Below are 25,679 nucleotides of genomic sequence, written 5' to 3' on the forward strand. Positions count from 1 at the left end.
AGCCCATGTTGCTGAATTCGGAAAAATACTGTTATCCTGTCATCTGCTGGTCATGCATGGTATTAGTCTTAGTCAAATTAAAATTTTAGTATGTAGCCTACACGGTAGAGTGGTAATGACTCGAGTCAGTGACTCGAGTTTGCTTATAGTAAGCATATATATATATATGCTTCATATAACTGTACATAGGTTGTTTAAAATATAGGGCTATTAAGGCAAAGGCACACGAAAACTTGTATATGATATACCTGCGTACAGTACACTTACAGTAATGCCAAATTCTTTGAAGATAGTTTTGAAAATTTTAGTCAGCAGTTTAAAATATTACAACAGGATATGAGTTATTAGCTTCCATATATATTATGCATGCTAAATTTTAATAATTGATTGAAAGAAAGAAGGCAGCAAGTATATGAATATCATATCCTACCTATACTTTGCATTGCAGCGTTAATGGCGAAAAATAAACAATGCGACAAGAAGTAACTATAACGCAGTATACTATGATTGGTAACAAGTTACTTTACGAAAATATATAAAACGTTATTCCTGAATATGTGATTATAATTCTTTGTCTCACCGTCTTAAAGTTGACCGAAAACCTTACATGAAGTATTTAACAATTAAGCTGTGTGCTCTATTTCAAAAAACCGCAAATCCAAGTAAATTTTTGTTTCAGGTCGATCCTACCCTCCGACGATTCAATCTAGAACCACTAAACCCAGGACGACCCAACCAACATCTATGGTTAAATAGTCCTTGGGTTGAATTGTCCTGGGTTGGAATTGTCGGCCACCGTAAATTTCATATATTGTATAATATAAAAACGCATAAAACATTCAAAAACCGTCGATAAACATATAAAAAATCTCACGATACATCACCATAACAACTCAGTATTTCAATTAGCGCTGTCATTTCCATGTTTGCTTTGTTATTGGTAAAAGCTCGTTTGTTACATAGATCTTGTTACTATCACTTTTAAGGTGACGCGCAACAATTACGAAACAGTGTTGTTGCGACACAGTGCGACCCATTCGCTATACTCGTGAACGTGACGACATAATTCGGTGTTTTACAAATATTAACAGGATCAACCAATGCAGTCTGTAACGCTGTGCTCCTAATTTATGGCCTGTGTTTGCATAGCTCATGCGTTCTTGTTGCGATGCTTGAACGATAACGCCACCAAAGGCTTTTTGTGTTGTTTGTCAGTTAATACGGATTAGTTCGCAAGTTTGTATTAGGTTACTTTCTCCTTAAATAAGTCAATGTTTTTATAGTCACACAGCAAATTGCGCTTTGGTGTTTAACGCAATGATGTCAAATATATACTTCGAACGCTTGCACTGAAACTCAACCCAGTTAAACAAATGGGCTCAATAATAAACAAATAGACGTTCGTTAGGACATCCACACAGGAAATGTAGACAAAAAGTCAAGCCTTAAATACAGATTTAGCACGCGTCGTTAATGCCGTGTATATGACCTTGTGGTAGTTATTAGGATGTTTTTTATCTTTTTTAATCTGTCAATCAAATTGGAACGAAGAAGAGTGATTCGTCTTTTGTGTTTGTTTTTCCTCATCGGATTTAGGTTTCCGTCGGTGAATGCTCGCAACGCAAGAGTGAACTTCGACAAGAAGAGAAACGCGATGAATTTTTTCCCAGCAAAAGCTCCAGGTTAATGCGTAATCTTTGTCCCCTGAGCTGAGCCAAACACGATAGCTCGCCGCTTTAGTCAAAGCCTTTCTATGACGTAGTAATTAGGGCAGAACGAGTGAGCGAACAACACCCACAGGCGCACTTGTATTTGAATGGTCGCCGTCATCAAACGACCATGTAGGGTGAGACAACTCAGACATAGCTTATTGGATCTGATTCACGGTTTTGTTTTATCAGTCGAGAGTGTATTTTGAATCACATCTTGTTCTGTGAAGAAGTTTTGGGCGGTGTGTTATATTCCAAATGACGATAATTTTCATTAGTGATAGCCCGAACACTGTTGTTACGAGGAAGGATGCTTGTTTTTGAGCGAAAGAAAGCATTTTCGGGAAAATTCTAGAGTAAAAATAGCTAAGCTCGATTAGCATTTCTTTCTCAATGGATGTTGTAGTGTCAGCAGTTTAGGATAATTTGCGTGGTCATTTGTTTAGGAATATTTACATTTGTTCTTGCAACTATCAAGCAAGATTATAGAAATTTGGCACGCACACTGACTGACTGACTATAATATATTTGATTCCTTTAGTTTGCAGATTGCACTTGCACAGCCTAGGGAGTGCTAAACTTCACAACAAACTTAAAATGGTGAGACGGAGAAACCATATTGAAAAAAAGGTTAACGATTTGCGACTTCCTGATTCTATAGACACCTCCACCAAAGACCCGGAAAAGTTTGAAGATACCGACTGCAACAACAACACAATCATGGCAGAGCGTAAGCGCGATGAACAGCTTCCAAACGGAAACGCTTGCATAGCTAGCCGCCCAAGTTATATACCGAGCTATGTCAGAACGGTTGATTCAAACGGTAGTTATGTCACCCATGACACCTGCAAGCTTGTAACTAGAAGGGCAAGTTATGCGGATTACAGCCCAAGAAAATACAGCATCGAGAATACTTATACGGAATTTCCATCAAGACGGTCTGCATTTCGATTGAAAGGGAAATATCGCGCATCTTCGCATTGTCCTGAAGGTGAGTAAAATAAGTGATTTCTAATTAACTTAAATTACCTTTATCGCTGAATTTCGTGAATAGAGCGTGTATAATACTGTTCATACAAGCTGTATCGCTTTGTACAAAGACACCTTAGAGTTTATCTCGTTTGGTTAACCTTATTTCGAGTTCAGGAAGACAAACTTGATAGTGGAGCAAATTACTGTTCGTTATCAGAAACCTAATCTATAGACTTGTAACGCGAATCCTATACAAATGTACATACGTCTCCGTTTCGTTGCTATGGCAATAATGGCATACTGCCGATTTAACTAAAGTGATCACGCGTTTGCTTAAAAACCACCGGTTGGCCCAACTAAACCATTATACTCAGCCAAGCACCCTTCCGCCTACTGATATTTTTTATCTATAATTGGTCAAGTATGCCTTGCTTTTCCTACATCATGTGATTAATGTTGTTGCCCAACACGTCCATCAATCTGTTCACATCAAAAAGAAAGCCTTTGTTATAAAGAGGTTACACGAACAGTCCACCAAACAGAAATACGTACTTAAAGGCCGTGATTAATATTTATAATTTACGCAGATCTTTTTTGGATACGTATTCAGTCGTGCGTTTTTATAGACACGTAATATATGATTTGCATTACGGGGCGCTAAGATAGATGCCTTACTACTGCTACAGACTTACTAAGAGGTACGTTGGCGTTTGTATTTAGAACAATCTTTGCCTCAGTGGACAATTTGGAGGGCGTAAAAGTATATACCGTTCTACATTAAACATCTTTGAAAGCTTGCATCCAGTATACTTTTAGCTTGATTTGGTATTATATAGGTATAGATACAGCATTGCGTGGTGTGTTTGTGAGCTAGTATGGGTCGTATATTGCCTTGTCAATTTATTCGCTATCCGGTTGAGTGGACACATTTATAGAGGGTTAGCAAAATCATGACCCTTTTGTACCGGTTTATAGTTACTTGTCGGATATTTTTCGACCAAACAAAGAAACTGTGTCGCGTGGAGAAAATAAACTAACTTTGTTGCTTAAGCCTTAGGAGAAATCTCTAAAACATACGTAGGTAATTCAGAGAGTATGTGGAGCAATTGGACGATAGATGAACAATCGTTGCTGGGCACTTGCACCATCGTCCAATCGGTTGCTGTGATTGCAATTGAATATTAGCTTGATAACCAGGACGTATTTACCTACTTGGCAGCTGACACGTTAAATCAGCTGGTTTGTACTATTATTTTTTGGGAATTATATTGGTTGCCGTGTACTTTGTTATTGCTGCAATCCGTTTTCCGTTGCTCGCAAAGCTCCTTTTTTGAACGCTCGGATATTGTATTAAAATGAATCAACAATTTGCATCCTACAGTACATGTAAAACAATCCTTTCAACTTTCTTGGTTAATATATAATTTACATTGATCGAACGAACAGTTCCACAAGTGGGGGTTACAAAGCAACCAAGTTTTGGTGCCTGACTAATTGACAGCACAGAATCAAGTCGAGCTGGTCATTAACCAATCATAAAGCGTGAGATGTCTATGTGAACATGCTCACGAAAAGATGCTTCGGTAATATGAAAGTTGAAAACTTAATCGAGCTTAACCTGATATATGCATCATGAAAATAATGGATGCTTATGAAAGTCTTGATGAATACATTGTTACGTTTTTGAAACCATGTGACAACCGTTCTAAAGATAAAAGATATAGGCTATTGTCGTTTATAGCCATGGAGTTATTGCTTCATTTTCATCTAATTTATACTAAGTATTGAACAACAATAACCCTCATGTGAAGCACACGAGTACACATACATAACTTCTATGCACCGGGAAAACTATTTGCGCATATACGTTACACACCTTATTTGCGTATACGTACTTCCGAATATAAACTCAGAATCTATTGTGGTAATCTGTTGAGCCCTCACAGTTCCTGTGTTGTTGTAGAACTGTAGAACAGTACTGCATAGGTTTAAGCACTGTCCGTTACAGTAAATAAATGTTTCAAAAACTAATTGTTTAGTTTTGTAGTAACACCGTCTTTTTCGTGATGTGTTACTTATTAAGAGTGATGTAACACAGAATTTGTCATCGCCTTTACGCGCACAACTCGGAAATGACGTCATAGAACTGAAGATAAGCGTTCTCTGGTGGCGATTTCCTCTTTATGGGTTTACGTTAAAGGGGGGTTTGAAGAAGAATTTCTTAAGATTATGACGTGGAAAGTGCATGCGAAATAACGTGAATTGATGTAGATGTCGCCTTACAATAGAAACAGTCCCTAAGTACGAATGGACTATTTGGATAACTGCTACGTCACATTTCTTGGTATAGCATGGTTTTTTCAAAGGCAGTGAAAAACGTGATACTTGCGAGAGCTGTTTTCCTTGCTAGCAGTCGAGTATTTTAATGACTTGCAGCGCTATTTTTATAGCTGAAACCATTAGAAACATTACTTCAGATTTATTAACTTTACGTCAAGTCAAACAAAAGTCTTAGAGGTTAATACTAGTGTATACCCAGTTCTTCGAGGAGCAATTTTAAAAAGCGTAGAGGCTTCTTTCCGAAAAAGATCAAAAAACTTCGAAGCGGATAGCCCCTTTAAAACCTGCATTTTTGGTATTGTGATGGTTTTAACTGCGACGGTTATATAGAAAGAACTATTTCGTTTTGTTCTGAGTTTAACAGTTAACTTCATCGTTATTTATTCATTTATTCTACTGAAACAGCACTAACTCAGTGACCGTTGGTTTATAAGTAAAGAAATTTTACTAATTGTGCATAACTTGATAAGCTAACGATTGAGTTGCTGGAAGCTACGCCCCCCAAAAGGTTTTTCTAAAAAATGAGCATAGTAGGCTGAGTAGGGTTTCTTTCCGTTTGAAGATCGTTCCTGTTACTCCTCAAGCTTCGTATTATTAAACCGGTACCCTTTAAGACAAACCAAGCTTTTCGAACTGCCATTACAAAAGTTCTTTTTCTTTCGGAGATGATAGCATTTTGATATGCGGTGATTTAGGTCTTGTTGATATGTATGATTGAGCAAATCGACCAAGGGAGTCTTCGTAGAAGCTTAGGGCTTTGGTTTGCCAATTACACATTTTCGTAAAATGGAACCGGTTAATATTTTACTTAAACGATTTCATTAGTATAGAATTTTTTCGCTGTGGGTTTAAAACAGAAAATCCCTTGTTTCGCAACATCCGCCTTGATTTGAGAGTTAAACTAGCGAAAGACATTGATTAAGTCAACAGCCGTCGCAATATTTACTTATACACTTGTTTCCTTTAGATATACAGGCGATGAAATCGTCTTGCTTATTTGTTATGCCTGTTTGCTTTACGTGAGTTTCAAAAGCCGACTGTAAATATTGTATTAAAACACTTTCGATTTTCCTAACAATCTCTCGACGAAGTTGATGATGTCGTCCGCCTTAGTTGCTCCGAAGGACATCCGAATTGATCATCGTGGCTTTATTGTAGTTGAATATGAACATCCAGGTATACCGAGAATGTGTGCATTGTGAGAACACCGGTGTGTACTGCTTGTTGGGGTAAGGTGTCGTTCGGAAGCAAAATGCTGTCTGTTACTTACAGCCTAATCATGTACTTCGTAGATGCGTTTAGTGGGCAATTAAGTTTAGTGTGATTAAGTCGATCTATCGTTCTTCCGATGTCATTTTGTAGTTTTCATTGATGCGGCAATGCCGTAAATAAAGAGTTGCCAATTCAGCGCTTAAAATGTAATTACGTTTTAGGTTTATTTTTCTTCGTTTGTTTGTTTGTTTGTTTGTTTTTTTTGGTTGAAGTTTTACAGCGGTCGAGATTTATGTTAAATTTTGTTGATTTGATATGATGATGGTGGTGCAGTGATTTATGCTAAACGTAACTTACAACACTTTTAGACACTAAGAGTGTTTTTGTGCTGTGAAACACACCTTTCTCCTAAGATTAAGGTAAAGATTACAAGCTTTGTTTATGACACAGTGAATTAAAGTCAGTCTTATGTTGGTCGCGCAATGTTATGTTGGTCTTATGTTGTACGCAGTCTTATGTTGGTCGTTTAGAACAAAGCTCAGTGTTTTCTTTGGTGGTGTCACCTTGAACCGAAGCCTGCAAACAACAATCGACAATATGCATTAGATTACAGTGCTCGCTGTTTTGTATTTAGCGTTACGTAGTTTGGCCAAAAACGTGCTTGGTCAAAAACTTTGCTTTGCAAGTGATTATTATCTTGCCGACGCGATTTTTACATTTCTTTTATTCTGGTTTTGTCGTTTAACCAATCCTACATGCAAAAACATGCTTTCTTCAAGCATCAAATACGAATTTGAAATTAGTTGAGAGTTGAAGAAAAAATTCCGATAAAAGTTTCAGTATTTTGAAAATTTAGTTGCTGTAACATGCTTTTGTAAAGTCTGCAGTTAAGGTTTAACAAATTCGCTATATACGGTCGGTTTCATATGTTACATCATTTCATCGCCATGTCGTAAAGGCGTAGAGCTTTCCAGTTGCATTACGTCACCTTATCTGGTTATAAATCACTGAAATCAACTTATTCAGCATTCGCGTTCTCACATGATTATGACTTTCTTGCAGTTCACGTGAAGGACGCAATCGCGGCAATGGAAGCACGAGTAGTCCCACTTCGAAAGCCTTACAGTCCCAAACCGTCGGTCAAGGTCGCTCCCAGTCCCGATACGAATGACCAAGGGAGAAACTTGAATTCAAATTTTCCGCTGGACGCCTCGAGTTTGGCAAGGAAAGCACAGCACCGAAGGTCAATGTCCGATCCTAACCTGCACAAAACGTTTCGACAAGTCAAGAAACTGTGGGACCAGAAAGTAGAGCTCGGTAAGAAAATGAGTCACGTTGTGCATTGCGCATGACTTGATCTTCTATTAATCTATTATTCGATTACATGTAACGATAGGTCTTAGCAAACTTTTTGCTCTGTTTGCGTAAGCTAGTACTCTTACCTTTGTAGCATTCCAGCGGTATATAAAGTATGTGATAGTATATGTACACATCACACTGTCAGCTTTCTCGGTGAGCTTTGTCTACTGTAAAAGGAGCGTTAAGTGACTGATTACAGCGAATGGAAAGATTTAGGCGATGTAATTTGCAAGTTTTCTGGGAATCGGCAATGTTAAACAAAAAGTCATCACGTGGTTAACTGGACATAAAATGGCAGACTGTCTTTAAGCAGTAGTAACATATCTGCTCTAACTTAGATAAAACTCAACTGCAGGCAGGTGGAAAGTAGCTATTGGCAGTATTTATTTCTAAGGGTAAAGCTTATTATAGAAGTTGGATTAAAAGCGTGCACTCACAAATTGTATTTTTAGATGATTGTGTGAACTGAAAGGGATATTAAAGCAATCTTTTCGTATTTTTCGTGATCTAAGTTACATTCACCACAAAACAGGAGTAAAAAACATTTTTAAATAACTGATCGTGCAGTCCCGATACCTAAAATATGCCATGTACAATGATATTTGTCATTTTTTAAATCAGAAACGGTACATTTATAGGTCGTGTGATATAAATCATGCAGCACAGAGCCAATTGTCAGGTATCGAATAGCTGGCGGGGATTTTTACTACATCTTTTAAAGGCGCATCCCACGTTTTATGAGACTGAGCCTTTGCAGAAGAACCCGTTACAAACGCTACCGAGAGAAATTTCATAAAATCATGGACGTGATTATGACGTAGTATCCGCTTCGTAGGCACGTGACATAGCCTAAGACTCAATTGAAGTTTAAGCGAGTTTCTTATATGCTACAGCTCTTATATAAAGCTACAGTAAGGCATAAGTGTACGCTCCTTCGCTTTCGTTTCTAATAAGCTAAATAGTAACAGATGTATTTATGTTGTTAACGCAGTAAAGTAATTTTGCTGGACTTTTCATCGTTCAGTTTTAGTGGTGATAAGGACAGTTATACGTTGGAGGAAATGATGCTATTTTTATCATATTGTTGAATTTTTGACGTTGACAGCAGGAAACGAAGTTAAGCTGCTAGCAATTAGTATGATAAAATCAGCAGTTATTGCAGCAATTAGCCAAAAAGACTATTTTATTTTCACCTAATCGATTTTCTGTGCCTTTTACAATCCTAATTTGTATTTTAGGATGAAACATTCAGGAAAAGGAAGTAGCAGTGATTTTCTTGTAAACGCTGTTAAATGTTAGACCTAACTCATATTTAAATTGATGTTGGAATCAAACAATCAATTAGCCTTTAACGTATTTCTGTGCGTCATACCGGACAAGAAAGGAAGATAACGGTTGGGTTTAATTCGTGACTAGGCCAAACTTTTATTGATTGAAGTAGGATGCTTTGCTAGCGTTTTTATACGTCACATGCAATTCGTGTAACGAACGATCCCGTCAACTCACGTCTAGGGTAGATCTTCTTCCTGTTTGGCGTAATGCTAAGCAGCAGAGTGTTAGGTGCCGCATAACGACAGTGCCATGAAGCCTGATGTACAGCGCTAGGTAAAACTAGGGACACGCCAGGCTTTCCAGCCTTTTACCCGTGAGGATATGTGACAATGCACGGGCTTCGATGAAGACTTTTGGGAAGCTGAGAAAGCGTTGCCAACTCAGATATGTGATCAATGTGTCATAGCACCAGATTTCCTAGAAATCATCAATGCTGGACACAAGCCCAGTTTAACAAGTGGTTGCAATGCCATATGGTTTAGCTTGGGCAGTTTTATCAGCGACTCGCGCGTGGAGCTTTTAGCAGTCGGCTTTTATATTCCTGCTGCTGACATGAAAATGAAACGCGATTACCTCCACGTTAAAAATGCACAAATCAACGCAGTCAGTGCTAAATCAGGTTGTAATGGATAGGATTGTGAAAGTTTAAATCAGTTTGGTGGTAAACAATTTAGCTGTCTGTCTGTGTGTGAAAATCTGTTGCCATTTGCCAGCCCGCCACAGTGTTGAACTTGAATAACGTGGGAACATTCTTTGTTACGCGGTAGCTACATCGATCGCCAAGTGTTTACAGCGAACACGTAAGTGCAACAATGGTCATGGTAACAGCTCGTCTGTCACCGCCAATTAATCAGCAGATACGGTTGGTTGATGGTGCAACAGGCTATTAACAGAACGATGCCCACATACAGTAATTAACATAATTATATCATGTCGGTTCCTATCTCTTTACGATGTAGCGTACACCTCTGCATATGAGTTTCACTTCGACCCGCAGTTATCGATTGATAAATTAGTCTGACTAAAGTCTGCCTAAATGGTCTGAACATTAGAGAGGCGCTGGACTGTACAAAGTTATAACACTTACGCTACTGCTAACAAAAAGCTAGAACGAGAACAAACAACACATCAAAATAGTAGAGTGAGCTAGAGGACGAACCAGGAAGGGAAAGAAAGTACCTTAAAATGTTTTATTTGTTTAATACGTATTGTGTTTGTATTACTGGGACCGTCCATATAACATAAACATCTTAATTATGTATTTCAGCAAAACAACCAGTCACCCCTCAACCTTGCAGTCGGCGAAATAGTAACAGCAGTAGACGCGATAGTGCTTCGTCCATAAATTCTGCCGGTAGCTCTAAAAGTATCGATAGGCCACTACGAACCAGCGGCAACTTCAGCAAAGAAAGCAATGAAATTCTAACCAAGGTAAAGACGCCAATCATAAAGGTGGTCGCCGCCGAGCCATCGAAAATAAGAAGCTTTTCAGTTGGCATAAGTCCGGTTGCGCCACCGAGGCCAAGCAAATCTCGCAATTTCCGTTCTCGAAGTAATTCGCAGGACAGTGGAAAATCCGAATCAAAAGAAAAGATGACGTCTACTGCCGTGACGTCATCTCCAATTACGTCATCACCCAGCGTATTGAGCGTAAATGAAAAGGCAATGCTCTTTGGGGGCACAAGGAAAAAATCAACGCAAAGAGAAGAAAAGCCAAAGTAAGTTCATTGCTATATTACTATTTAACGCATTACTAGTAAACTTTTTGGCATGTACTTAGCTTGGACTTTTACTTATATGTTGATTGGGTTATTTACGAATAATCCGTTTTGTTTTCAAAACACGTGTAGGTTGAAAACCGGATATAATGATTTAGAAGTTTCTGTTGTAAACACAGCGCAAGCGCGTGGCTGTCCTCACCACCGCTATCTTAAGAAGCTTTTCTTTTTAAACTGATATAACCCACAACTTTGATAAATAGAACGCAGGTGTAACATGAATGCGGAAAGGATATCCCGATTTATATTTTTTGTGGTATATTGCTTCTTAAAAACCTGGAGGGGTGTGACATTGTTTGCATTCCTTGCTTGCGTTTAGAATGTGGTTACGTAACACAAACTAGAAAAGAAAGCAACGTCAATAAACATGTATTTATATGTCTTACCCTTCATGGTTAATCTGAAATGATAACTGAAACGCATTGGTGTATTTTTAAAAGTATTTTGCAACGATGTTTTCGTTGTCTCTTCGTTTACAAAATTTGTTGTGTTCATAACGGTAACTGAGTACTGACAAGGTTAATTATATTAGATGCCAACTAATACACTTTACCTCAACCGTTAGTTGGCGCTTGTGAATACTATAAAAAATCCAACTTCACGGCCAAGCTTAGCAAACACCATCAGAACAATCGCCTCAGCCAGGTGTACAATAGAATTTGTCTTTCCCATACAAGGGTGTTTTTGTTTTGCAGTCTCCTTGTAGCGCTAAATTAACAATTAGGAGAGTTTTAATAACGAAGGCTCGAGCGTTGAAGAATCATCGCTGAGCTTAGGTCGTGCAAAGAGTTTCGTCGACCCCAGAATAAATATTTTGTTACCATTCCAATTGAAACGTTTTCTGTCACAATAAATTAGTCCTAACTTAAAGAATTGGAGAGTAACGAGTTATACGTGAAATCTAATCACAATTTTAGACCCATCTACAATCGATTCTGTCTGGAACCCAAACAATTTACCTGGTCGGCACAGTCAATAGCGTAACTATAAAATATAAAACCGATTTTTCTCAGACAGATCTGTGTCTGAATAGCGCATTATAACATCGATATACCCACAGCATTGGTGCAGATTAAAATTTGATTCCCGTGACTCACTTGTCACAAATCAGCCCAGCTGGATTTCAGTAGCACCTCGATTTACGTAATTGCCTTATTTAAATGTAATGTTGCAAGATAATGCGCTTGTACCAAAGCCTTCGCGTTGGTTGGTAATCTGGCCAGAGATTGACTCACTTTCTGATCGCTTTGTCGACTGCTTGGCTTCTTTTCTTACGTAAGCGAACCGAAACGTCCCGTAAACAAACACCAACGACATTAAAAATAAACGACTCGAAAAGTATTTTTTATTTCTCGTTACTCAAGTTCTTTGTCGCCAAATGATCTGGCCAATTTGGTGACCAATTGAAGTCATACCGGAAAGGTACAAATACATCTGAAAAAAAGGGCTCCATGTGTGCCCTATACTGGCAGTCGAGTGGAAGTCATGCAAACGTAAGGCAAAACACTGTTGTCACCAAACCACATTTATGGTTTGAAGTTGTTGTCTTACTCGGTTTCTCGATGCCTTTTTGTGTTTATGTTATGAGATAAGCTTGTTGTACGGCTTCCATGTGTATGCAGCCGCTGAAGTTTGATTATTTCATGTATATCAAAGACCATGATATCTTCTCCAGATCAGCCGAAAGGTACAGCGTTGATTAATCTGTCAGACTCTGTTTTTGAGTTCCGATAGTCGTGACGGTTCACTTAAATGTCATGGAAATTGACCAGGAGTTTTCAGACTGCAGAAATTCATCTTAACAATGCGATGAAAAGCAAGAAGGGCAGTTTATTATGATGTGGTGCGGCAGCTCAGGACCACGCCAAAATGAAGAAGATTGTCGTCATGTATAAACCGGTCTTATTTAGGCCAGGCACATGACTCACAACTTATCATCCCCAGACCGATTTTGGGGTTTAAAATACAACATTTCCATAATCACTGGGTCGTAGGTTATCGCCTTAAACCGCAAAAGGTTAATTTGTTTGCCATCGCAAACCGCATACCTGTCTCCGCACAACGCAACCGAATAAGGCATTCTGTTTTTTGATTTGCGGTCATGTGCATCATACCCTATGAAAGTTCTACATTTTTCTCGCGTGCGTTGGGGTAATATGTAAGGACTAGCTTAGACTTTTTTCTCAATATTTCTTTATTAATTTGATGCAGCGTATTTGACGACTAATTCCTTGAACTAGACGTCGTGAGGCGCAGTTATAGGCGGATGCGGCTTTTTGACATGTCGAAAACAATAGGTTTCACACGGAAGGAACAGTCATTTTAAGTTACAAGCGGTCATTATCTTTGAATTTATGTTTAACAGTTATCTTAAATTATCCACAAAAACTGGGTGGAGACGTTATAGAATGACCTTTTAGAACGTTATTTGTTAAAGGTAAGACGAGCTGCCATCATATAAGCACTTTTCAACGCTTCGCATACTTGGGCGATGATTTATGAAAATGTAAATACGTTTTGTCACCTTTTCAGGGTGTCTGGACGCGTCTAACGTCAACATATTACCGTTATGACTGACTGCCGTCAAAATGACTCAAAAAAGGCAAAGTAGAACTGGGGTTTTTGACGAACCTACTTACGTCTCACGACCCGGTCGCGATGGTCCAAATAGCCCTAGTTTTGTAATTTCCGCCCGACTTAAAGTTCGAATGGTCAGCCACTTATCAGAACAGAGATCACAAGAAGTTGATATCCTTTTGACGGAATCAATATTAAGAATGTTGATTTTATTTCGACGCGCACGATTTAACCCTTATTACGTGTCTCTGACGTAACTAATAGAGGGAGTGAAGGGGTTAAATTGGTTTCACGTTTCCTTTTCACCTTTTTTATAAGAAATATAAAATTTCACTTTTTGCGACACGATTATAAACCGCAAAATAAACGGACGACTTTCAGTGTGGGATCGTTACGGTGTCGGGGCAGCAACAATTCAGTCGTGACTGACCGACATAGCCTATGGTCGAGCACGGCGGTCGCCGTGTCTCATCGCGCTTAGAGCTGACGATCTGCGGTTAGGAAGAGTTGATGTAATTAGCGTAAGCGCATAATACGACTGCTTTTTCCTCAGGCTATGTCGGGTAGGTGCTAGCATACTCATAACGTGGAACTTTCTGTGAAAGATGGACGCTATATTTATCGCTTATGCGATACTATGGTCTTGACGGTTTTATTGGTCAGGTAATAAGGACATGATTAAATCAGACTATGCAAGCGAAAGAACGTATACGCGCAGAGTTATTTTCGTCTTGTCGACGTATTTTTTGCACTTAGTTTAGCTCAACCCGAGGCACGGTTGTGGCTATGAATGAGCACAAGTATGTTAAGTAAAAACATTTTTGTTCATCCTCGCTTGACGATAAACTGCTTGCTGGGTGTTTTGACACAAAAAATGAAACTAATAGTCGAATATCCATCCGCAGTTGTCAGAAAAGCTTTTTCCGATCAATAAATATGCGAGGGAAAGAGAAGGTAAAACAAAGCGCCCTCGTACGTTTCAAAACAGCAAACGTTTTCAATTGGCACCAGGGCATTTGTTGTTGCTACTTGGCGATGAATTGTCGTGTAACTTTCAACACAGTTCAGTCGTATCAAATGCAATTCGTATTATAGCAGGCGCCAGTAGAGGAAGAACTCGATAACTTGTCCAATATTGCTCTTAAAGTAAACAAGAAGAAAGCGGTTGCAAGTTTAAAAGTGCAGTCGATGCTGAGAGTGTTACGATCAAGCGATTTAAATTGGCTTACGGACATTGCCAACAACTGCAGCAGATGATGACGTGTTCACGTGATACAACTGTATAGTATATTGATGAAAGGGTGTTAATTAAGTTCGAGGCGTTATTTTCATTCTTTGCGTTTTAAGTCTCGTGCGGCCTGAGTGATTCATTTGGGAGTTGTGCGGCTTGAACAGTGCGGTTGGAGTAAATCAGATTTGTTGATCGACGGATGAAGAAATCGACCTTTAGCAAGGCTAAACGTGACACTGTTTAGTGGATGAGCGGTTATTGCTGCGTTGGGACGGAAAATAGCTATCTTTTCACAAATCGTTGTTTTCCGCGAACTAAAATATGTGCCTGCCAGTTTTACTGAAAGATTTTATTTTTTGTAGCACGAGAGAACAGTAAACAGAGTTGTTTGACATGAATCGAAAATAATGACATGTAAATACAGCGGGTTGGAAGACAAGGATTTGGTTATTTGATTTTCTGACGTCAGACGTTATTTGTTGGGGAAAAGTCCGACTTTATTTCATAAAAACGTTCTCTTCGATTCTTTCCAGCTTCTGTCATGGATAAGGTGGCAAGCGTTTCGATATGAAAAGCGTAATGAAAGAAGAACATGGTAATTATGAGTTCAGTCATGTCATCTCTACCAAACTTTTCTGTTACATCCTGTCACGTAATAGGATGCAGAAGCGGAAATAGGATGTAAACAATGTCGTTAATACAGACAGTCAAATAACATTTTGTTATTATTTCGCATTTCAGAAAGTCTATTTTTCTATGGAATTTCCGATACAAGTTTTAGGTTTACCTCTTTAAACTATTGTCGAACACGTGCTAATCAATACAACCTCAAAGAAAGGAATCAATTTGTTTTTCGCTAACCATGAAGTATGACGTAACGGAAGTACCCTTGTGTTCCGAGGGTTGTGACGACAAGACCCGAATTAAAGGGCGACAGAAATGGAGGGAAAGGAAACGCAAACGGGCATTAAAGTTCAGTTGTCTGCCCAATATTCATGTACTCTTCAAAAAGTCTGGTGGTGGGTGCGCGAACCTCTGTGTTGGCTCAATGCGAAGGTATTTTGACGGTCAATGTGCAATAATGTACGATTTACCCGCGGAAAGTCCGGCTGCGTACGCTGCAAGCGTACTTGTAGCTACCGACTTGTAGCGAGTTAAAACAATTACGAATTGTTAGCTTAACCATTATCACGATTGCCAGTTTCGAGTGTAAAACTCTGATGCGCGCGTGGTGTAAGTTTTCCATCGATGGTGCCACTTGAAACTCGAGAGTTCTTTCAGGCCACCTAACACGTGTCTGGGTCGTTTGGATTTGGTTACGATTTCACGTGAGCTACAGAAAATTAATTGTTTGCCTCAAATTAACTAAGCAGTAATTTGAAACGAGTTCATCGATCTTGGCTAACTACTAGCAAAAACAATTAAACCGATCGATGACAGGCGTATACGTTCAAGGCGTCTTTTTAACTGACAACTTGTCATCGATCGTGTCTCGACAACATCTAGAACACGCTCCTGATAGTCAGGTTCAAGGTTAAGTGCTTCTTGTACGTGTTTGTGCAGGACGTTTAAAGTATTTCTGGTGCGTTCTGCACGAAAGTACTTGTGATGTTACTTTCACATATTGCTTTGTTTCAAATGATTGTACCCTAGAACATTTTAAATACAAAAGTATATAGCCAACAAGAATGTCAAACGCGCCAATCAAACTATTTACAAGCACTCTCAATGCAACCATCGTCTAGACGCGTTTTCCGTATCTGATGCGCTCCTAAAATATAAACAAGTTCCGAGAAATAAGACAAGAACAGATTGCAAATAACACCTATTGGTTTTGGGGATAATCGTTTAGGAGTGAAATTTAAACGTACTTTGACAAATTTTGTTTTTCGTTTTTAGACAAACGGGTTCCCCATCTCCAGCATTCCAACGCCACAGATCTGACGACTCGATCGAACGCAGCAGCGAGAAGGAAAAAGAGGCGGAGCCTAGAATAAGAGCAGCAGAAGAAATTCATATTTACGAGGAAGTGCCTGCTGTGAGGAAGAAGATTACGACAGGAAAGAAGCTTCCCAATCCGGAGGATATTTGTGATGTTGGCGGAGGATCGGATGACGAAATGCTTGTCAACAATCTTCGGAAGAACGCCCATCAGGCAAAAGAGAGGAGGAAAAATATGAGCAGGAAAAACTCGCTGGAGACAGTAAACCCTGCTGCTGATGGCGAAGAGAGATTCGTTAGAAAGAACAGTTTTCTCAACAATGCCCGCAAGGAATCCGAATGCTCTCCTGCTCGTAGACCTAGTACCAAAGTGACCCAATCACCAAGTAGGTCTCCATACGCGATCCAAAACACAGAATCCGTCCTGTTTGGACCTACATCTCCAAGCAAAGATGCCAAGCCCTTGGATGATTCTGAGTTTCAAGGAAGAAGGCGAGCAAGTTCCCTCCATAAGCTAATGACGGAAAATAAATTAATCTCCAACCCTGCTTTAGGCAGCCAATCTTCAGGAGGCAGTCCGCTTCTGAAATGGATGCATGAAAATACCACAGAGGCTGGCACCACCGCCCGGCCTACCAATTTAGACTTGACCAAGAAGGATCGCTCCCACACCGTTGGGGAAGCTTACAAAGCCCACAGTACTTCCAGCGACGAGGCAAAACCTCGTTCCAGTAGCTCCATAACCGTACTTTCGAGTTCAAAGGACGTCCTGAAGTCAGATGAGAAAGCTCCTGAACCTCCGCTCCAATCAAACAAGCCAACCAGTGGAGACTCTTCAACATCGTTGGACTCCACACTGGGAGACTTCAACCCAGAGGAGGAGTATGATAGGATCGCGAGGCAAATCAGCGGCGACGATCTATCTCCAAGCACGGTGCAGGAATTAAGATTGGAGAATCAATCCAGTAATTCCACCATGTCGGTCGATTCCGGATTCAGAAACTCCTTGGAGGTCCCATCCTCGAATCGCTCCTCCAGCCGCGGAGTAAACGTCGATAGCTGGAGCGATTTTGACAATAGCAGCGATGATGACGAAAACATCGCTGCCTCACCAAACAAAGGCATTGAGAGAGCCCGAACGCCAAGCCCGTCTGTTTCGGTAACTACACATTTTTCATCATTCTGTAAACATTCCTTTTAGCCCGTACGGTTTGCCAACTACGCTTCGGTCTGCGTGGCCTGTATGACGGTATAAGGGCTTCAATTTCATAACTTCCGCAAAAATACAAGGAAAACGCCGGGCAGCGTGGATTAGTTGAGTTTGGCACAAAATCGAAAACAAGGGTATCGCATTTCACTTGCGCTGTGCATTGCTTTCCGCACGAATGCCTTTCATATGCATTTCTAAAGCAGGGCATTATCTTATAACACTGTTAGTCTTTTGTAACATCATAGACACCGCGAATGACTCATTAATGAACGTTAAATAGACGGAAATTCGTTAGTTTGACGTCACGTTGACTCACTATATGGCTTTGCACGTAGGATTTTAGTGGTGATGGCACTTTACCGTCATATTGGAACAACTGGGCCTACAATATGATTACTATGAATTACGTTTTAACAACTAGTTATATACAAAAGTTTTTCGACATATTTTAATAGATTCTTTCTCTTTGTAGATAAAAGAGCCGAACGAGGTAAAACTTCATAACATTGCAAAGGAGCTGCTCTCGACTGAAGTGTCCTACGTATCTGTTTTGCATCTCATAGATCAGGTGCCATAAAAATATAAGAACAAGTCTATTATCACGATGGAAGCTGTAAAAACACATTATCCCATAAACGTTCAAAATTCAATTTTGTTTAAAAAGACACGAGTTAATGGTTATTGGTTATAGATCCCGTCGTGTGATTAGCTGGAAACCTAAAATTACCCGATAATTTTACCTCCGAGTGACTTCCAATTAGACATCAACAAATAAATCCTTCTCGACACGCGAACTGATGTTTTTTACTGATTGTCTGATATGATAATTGCTTACCTTAGCGTAAAAAGCACAAAATTTATATGGCTCAAAATACTTATGCAGGTATTTCACAAACAAGTTCGCGAAGCCGCCATACAAAAACACATCATCCCGGAACAAGTGGTAAACAACATTTTCTGCCATGTACCAGCCATCTACCAATTCCACAGCAGCTTTTTGCTACCGCAGCTGAAAGGAAGACTGGAAAACTGGTAAGTTGGCTTGTCTATGTAACATGATTCAATTAGTGTAAGCACTTAAATGGCATTCTGATCGAAGATTACTTTCCGATACTGTCGCGCGATTACGTACAACATAGTGGTAGCGTAAGTAGTGCCGTAAAACTTGATTTTTCAACCGTGTTTGGGTATTCCCAGCATATAGTCATACAACGTTTTGTACTTGAAAAACAAACGACAAGCTACAACCATATTAAGACTATATCTATACTCAGCCCATGTTTTGATAAATTTCATCTCGAACAACTTTGAAAACAATCATTGCGTGGAAACGATTGGCAATGCTGTGACCTGTAGTAGAGCCTTTGGCATTTTAGGTACGCAAGTAAAAATTAGGCTTTTATAAGGCTGAAAGAGTGTACTTGCTTTGATTCGAAACAAGTGACTTGTAGTAGGGTCTCTTTTTTACATTTGATATTCAGGTGTGTTGCCTGTGAGGCGGGTTTATTTTCTAAACGCCGCTTTTACCATGAATTTAGACGTAGCTGCGAACGCTATCATTTGTAATCCTATTTATCCGTGTACTTTGCTATGCCTTTGATGGTACAAGCCAAACAGAGACTGACTTTGTCTTGTAGCTACAAGCAAGGACGGTTTAGTAATCTTTTCTCTGTATATCATTGAAAACAGGGAAGCCAACCCACGTATTGGTGATATCATGACGCAAGCGGCTCCCTTCCTCAAAATGTACAGTCTCTACGTACAGAACTTTGACGAAGCCATGAACACAATTAAGATATGGTCGGAAAAGTCGAATGCCTTTTCGGCAATCATCAAGTCAATACAAAAGCTTCCGGAGAGCAATTCGCTCACATTGCAGGTAGTGGGCCTTGCATATGCAATGATTTTTAAGTTAAACCAAATTAAAAGCTTGAATTCAAGTTTGATTCGTGGGAAAATAACTATAGCAAAACTATTTTAGGAAGGCCGGCGATTTATAAACCGTTTTAACGAAGGAGTAGCGTTTTATGCGCACACGCATAGTGTTGAGCACAATTGCTATTTTTAATTGTTCTAGTCGTGTAGCCAATGTTCAATTTTTTTCACGCTCTTAAATGTTAAGCTAAAGAAAAAATACTTCCGGGAATTCATAGTAGGCATGCTTACGTTGCCTGCTGGCCTAATGTTGTTTACTAAAACACAATCTGGCTTATTTTTCAGCATCACATGCTTGGACCGGTCCAGCGTGTCCCAAGGTACCGCTTGTTGCTGGATGACTACGTCAAAAGGTTGCCAGAGACATCTGAAGACCGACCCCAGTCCGAAAAAGCCCTTGAGCTGATTACATTTGCTGCCACGCACTCCAACGAGACTATGAAAAAAATTGTATGTCGCATTCTGTATATTATTATAACGTATTTATTAAATTGGTACATTAATGAATGCTTGATCCTCTAAAGCCCGATTATAATGAAATTCATTCGTCGTCATGGGTTTAGTTAGTTAATTTAAAATACTTGAAGTAGTAGCTTTTTTCATTATTGGAGATCACATGAGCTACGATGTTGTGTGTGTGGGGGATAAAGTCACGCACCCTATAGCACCAAGCAGGAAACATAGCGCCGTACGATTGCAAAATTTGGCCAGACAAACCTAATTAACAAACAAAAAGTTAATATTGTCCCACTAATTGCCCCGACGAAATTCGCTGTTCTAGACGTCCTTCGCAGAAAACACGATGATGTAATTGATGCAGGAAAACCCCAAAAGGCATCAGAGTTTACTGCTGTAGAAATACAAACAAAACGAGGCAGAACCTTCCACGGTCACATTTATTGAGGCAATTAATTCTTGTAGCTGAAAGGGGTTGTTGGGGTCAGAGGGTGCTTTGTGCCAATAGCGTAACAAAGGTGTGGGCTGACACATCTCACACAATCACGTGTGATTAACCCGTCATCATTCCCGTTTGACCATAAGAAGGATCGACGTACACCACCGAATTTTAGAATAACAACTCTAAAAAAAGTTTTCCATTTGTGGTTCTCACTGTTATGTGGTGTTGACAATTATTATCTTCTTTGCGAATAGGAGAAATTCAATAAGTTGGTGAAAGTTTTCAACGGTTTGGCTGATGTCAATTTCGACATAGTTGACGTGTCACGGGAGCTATTAAAAGAAGGAAAAATCATCAAAATCTCTGCCAGAAACGGCGAAAAATACGAACGTTACCTCTATTTGGTAAGTAGTCACCGGAACCGTAGCGCCGTAAAGTCGTTCCTTTTAACCACAGACGCCATTCAATTTGCAATATGTAGCAATTTTTTACTTGGCACTTATTAAATTTTGTTATAATTAATATTCATGCTTGACAGTTCAGCGACATGCTGTTATGCTGTACACCGCTTAGCAGACTACAAGGCAAGTCGTATCGCGTGACAGCTAAGATAGACTTGGATGGTATGCGATTGACCGAAGTGAAAAACCCAACGTTACCACACGCATTTTGCGTTCAAGGTCTTCAAAAGTCTATGGAATTCGCGTCGAGGTAAATTCTTAATAGTTGAGTAATGCTTAACGTTAAGCAGGCATAAGAAATGGACACGTATTTAACTAACGTAGTTTACCCAAGATTTGTTGATTTTGTTAACGATATAATTAAACTTTTACGCTCAGTGGCGCAGATGAAAAGGAAACATGGGTTAATGCAATCAACGGAGCAATATTGGACTACCTTGACCGAAAAACTTCCTTTATAAAACAGTCTAGTTTCAAAAAGGACACATTAGTAACGGAAGACGGGGTTTCCGGCAACGCTAATCCCGAAAGTCCCAATCACCCCACAACCCCAACTCATCACGACCGTACCCATGCCTTGATAGACATCCCAGTTCACGACCTCGGTACCAGGGCGCCCCGTTGGATTAAGGACAACGAAGTGACGATGTGTATGACCTGCTCCAAGCCTTTCAATAAGCTTCTACGGCGTCGACACCACTGCAGAGCGTGCGGGAAGGTAAGACCGGGAATTTTGAGAACTTAACGCCCAAGCAAATCCTTTGCTGTTGTCCAAAACAAGATTGTAAGGTTAAAACGCCAATCCGGTTTAGGTTTGCACCAAAGATATCGGTCTTTAAATAACGTTTACTTTGTGCGCGCCATTTGGTGGTATATTGTGTCTAGCGTGTTCAACCTTGCCACAGATTATCTAATTGACCGTCTTCTTATACGCGTAGGTTGTATGCTCCAAGTGTTCCATGCACGAAACAACGCTGCAGTACGACCCGGGTAAACAACAAAAAGTTTGTGAAGATTGCTTTAATATTTTGACTGGAAGACACCAGAACGATTCAACAGATGGCGAAAAGAAAGGAGTCTTAGAGGTATAACGCAGGGAAATAGGCTGTTTTGCCGAAATGCTCGTAAATAAGCGAGTTTACGATGTTTTCTCAGTAACAACGCTTATCTGATGAGTAGTGCAGAAACCGCATGTTAGCATAGTAGGATTTTAGGTAAAATACCGTTAATCTAAATTCGTCATGTTCTTTCTATAGATCGAAGCAGATATAGTTTCTGAAAACAGCGTGATTGCGGATTATTTAAACTTCTCGGAAAGCGAAAAGAAAAAGACCTGGACCAAAACCTGGTGTGTCATTCCAAACGACGAACTCTGTCTGTACTTCTACGGTGCACACCAGGTAAAGAATCACGATCATGTCAATTAAATTATGTTTCAGCCTGCGCGATTTTGCGGTTCGTTTGTATAACCAACATGTGTGGACAACGTCACGATCTAACAAAACAACGTCGTTTCCGTTTGGCTTACAGACTGTTGTTACGAAAATGCAATCTTTGTTTTCATATATTTTATTTTTTGTCATTGATCGGGACTAAAACATTGCGTAAGTTGATGATAACATGCACCTATGCACAGTAAAAGTGACAAAGCCTTGAAGGCTTAAACGTACATGGAAGTAATGTTGGCATTGACCTGGTGATGGCAACAAACACGGCCATTTACCCGAAGTAACCTGCAGCTTAACTGATGGCACTTACACGCAATAGTTAATTATTACCTCATTTGTTTTTACAGGATGTCAGAGCACAAATGACCTTGCCTCTACCTGGCTTTGAGGTGATCACTTTCAAAGCCCATGAACACAAGTACGGGTTTAAACTGGCACAAGCAAGAAAAGTCTATTACTTTACAACCGAAGACAAAGATCGCGCAGAACGTTGGATGTACGCTTTGAAACAAGCCAGCATCGGCGAAGACCTGACAAGGGATGACGTTTATCGACTGGGTATGCCGGCATCTGATTCCAGTTTCAGCGAAGGCAGCGATTCAGCCCCGGACGACAGCAGCCCAAATGAGGATCATCAACAAGCAGAGAACAGCGAAACAAGTCTTAGTGCAAAAGAATTGGATCAAAACACGACCTCATGACAGACTATTATAAGCCACAAGTCACTGTTTGTCTATTTTAGGAAAAGCTTTAGAGGATGTATTCGGTACAATGACCATTGAATTTTCTGCAGCGTATTGTAGTCCATGCTAAGCTAAAAAGAGCTCACCAATTGTGTAATCATCCCAATTATGGCACTTGAGAGTGGTAATTTGTATGAACAGGAATCTGAGAATATTGTACCGAAACACTGCGAGCCATTTGTGTTTAGAATTGTCCATTTGTGCCACTTCATCTGATAGTGTGTTTATGTAATTTTTCATATGCATTATTTTATTTAAGTTCCCGATTTTGTTTTCTTTACGTGCTAAATTTGTTCGGCGATGCCGATGGCAATTTTCTATAGCGGGAAATTTCTATATGTCGGAGGAATGCCAGAAAATAATTGTTGTTTATTTCCTTGTGCAATATAAGTCTTGTTTTATTTTGAATAGGGCAACAAATTAGATAGACCTGGCCTGGGGTTTTGGTCTCGTATTGAGATGATATTGTGACTATGAATTCGTCAAGGGGGTTGTCATAATGTCATTCCACTTAAGGGACGTACTTAAGTTTGTAATGTCTTCCGATGCGAGTTCCTCTTCGTTTTCTGTGTGTTAGTGTGTTGATCACTGTACGTCTGCGCAAGATACGATTGTTGTTTGACAATAAACGAAAAAGGAGAAGAGCATTGTTGTGTCTGCTGCGGGATATCTTCTTCTAACTCAATGGTCAGACTCATTGTGCCCATGTGCAAGCCTCCACAGCAGTTATTTGTGCCACTGGTTTTAATAGCAAGGCCGACATGCTTGTTAAGGACGAATTTGCGGTGGGAAGTGGCCAAAATTGCACCTTATTTTCTGCAAGTTCTGTTAAAACTGACAAGTACAGAAATGTACGTATATATATAAGCATCGGCACGAACAGAAGTAAGTTGTCTTGAGATAATAAATCAATCATTGTATTTTTCGTACTTGATTTGGTAAGGATGTAAAAACATGCTATTTGCGAATACACGGGGAAAAGTGACTAGGACTAGAAGGCTTAGAAACGTCTATGAAAATAGTTATAGTATTGACTTACTGATAACAACTTTATTAGTACCACTTATAAACTTAATAACATGCTTAATTAGCATTTAGCGTACACAAAAATACAAAGGCTATTGCTATAATGAATAATGCTGCAAAGTTGGAAATCTTTACCGGTGTAAGTGCTTTTGTCCACTGAAACATTCATAACTCGTGTAGTAGATTTATTAGTAAAATCTCAGTCAGAGAGAAAAACAGCACGGTAACCTACAGACCTGCATGAGAATAGTCAGCATATAGTAGTGGCAAAGGTTGTCAAAGTGCACCTCACCGACATGTTTTTTATGGGTCTTCTAGCTAAAAAGTAATATCCCAAAATGACTACTAACAATATAATAATCAAATTGACAATCATTACTGATTTTGCGGCTCGCTGGTGTTTATATTTTTCCGCAAGTGACTCTTTCATTGAACAAGTTTGCCCACCCCTGGCATATACCTTCAATGCAGGTAAACAATTAGTTAGTAATAATTCAAACTAATGATTTTTCTAAAGTTACGACTTCATGTTAACAATGTGACGTCTAATAGGCCGTAGGCTAAATAGCGCAATTAAAACGGTAGGCCTACTATTTTACCTGGTCCATAAACGTTAATTCGATAAAATCAGCCAATTAGATGAGTGTTTCCAACAGAAAATTCGTTGTTGATATGTATGCTAATTCCATCATATAAAATGACTTTTTCTAAAGTATCACAGTTTTGATAAGATCTTCACGTTAGGCTATGTCATTCTTAAGCGTGTACCAACTCTTGTCTTGGTCATTGATTTACCCCTTTCGATTCTTCTCGCTGTTCTAATGCTCATGAGTCGTTAATTCATGGCGCTTACAGTGAATTCCACGGAAACAGGTTATATTACATAGACACACACCATATTGGCCTAAAGCGAAAGTTACTTAAACCTTGATATCCCTTAAAAATAAGTCAGATGTATAGCCTTTGAGTTTTAAAATACTGTACGTATGCTGCCAATAAAATGGGCAGTCAGGTTGCAGCTATATCTCTCGCTGTTGTAACGACAGTTAATTGAAATTTACCGTCGACAGAATCTTCAACATCGAAATACTTCCTGCTTATCAACATGTCAGGTCGTTACTTGAATGCGATATGTATCTTCAAATCAACGGTTCTCAAACGGTAAAGAGCCAGAGAATGGCAAGGGAGGGGTTTCAGAATAAAACAAAACTTTTCTTTTACTCTTTAAGTGTGCTAGCCAGCTTTTTATCATGTTTTCTTTTATGCTTCGTTCTACTAGTTCTACTTTCTTCACATTCTTTTGTAGCTCAGTTTTATTCTGTTTATACAGGCCTGTGCGTTTCATTTCTTTATCAGTAAAAATTATGTGAGGTACAAGAAAACTCACATGTCCAAGGTGTGGGATGAAGAAAAAAGTTATAAAGCCACTGCCTTAAACAATGAGATAAGTTTGTAACTCACTACCGTCACCTAACGCATACAATATTGAAAACAATGATGCGCAATT

At 39.5% G+C, this 25,679-nt stretch overlaps 1 protein-coding gene and 1 non-coding gene across 5 annotated transcripts; one reads left to right on the forward strand and one right to left on the reverse strand.

Annotated features, from left to right (window-relative positions):
* Nucleotides 1–2,256: 2,256 nt before the first annotated feature.
* LOC143448385 (FYVE, RhoGEF and PH domain-containing protein 3-like) lies at nt 2,257–23,790 on the forward strand. Of its 4 annotated transcripts, none has more exons than XM_076948106.1 (14): nt 2,257–2,700; nt 7,296–7,550; nt 10,192–10,642; nt 16,410–17,610; nt 18,134–18,229; nt 18,545–18,693; nt 19,351–19,540; nt 19,882–20,046; nt 20,749–20,898; nt 21,033–21,205; nt 21,334–21,673; nt 21,894–22,040; nt 22,212–22,355; nt 22,751–23,790. In XM_076948106.1, exons 1-14 carry the CDS (start codon nt 2,307–2,309, stop codon nt 23,102–23,104), a joined length of 4,209 nt encoding a protein of 1,402 aa, XP_076804221.1. In that variant the 5' UTR covers nt 2,257–2,306; the 3' UTR covers nt 23,105–23,790. The 4 variants fall into 4 exon arrangements, with proteins under 4 accessions (XP_076804221.1, XP_076804223.1, XP_076804222.1 ...); XM_076948108.1 differs by lacking the exon at nt 2,257–2,700 and adding an exon at nt 3,265–3,379; XM_076948107.1 differs by lacking the exon at nt 2,257–2,700 and adding an exon at nt 5,981–6,197.
* On the reverse strand, nt 20,535–20,643 carry LOC143450942 (small nucleolar RNA U13). The gene has a single exon (XR_013114833.1). It is a non-coding gene; the product is annotated as a small nucleolar RNA U13 (small nucleolar RNA).
* Nucleotides 23,791–25,679: the final 1,889 nt, after the last annotated feature.

This window comes from Clavelina lepadiformis, chromosome 3, assembly GCF_947623445.1.
Source record: "Clavelina lepadiformis chromosome 3, kaClaLepa1.1, whole genome shotgun sequence".
Lineage (NCBI taxonomy): Eukaryota > Metazoa > Chordata > Ascidiacea > Aplousobranchia > Clavelinidae > Clavelina > Clavelina lepadiformis.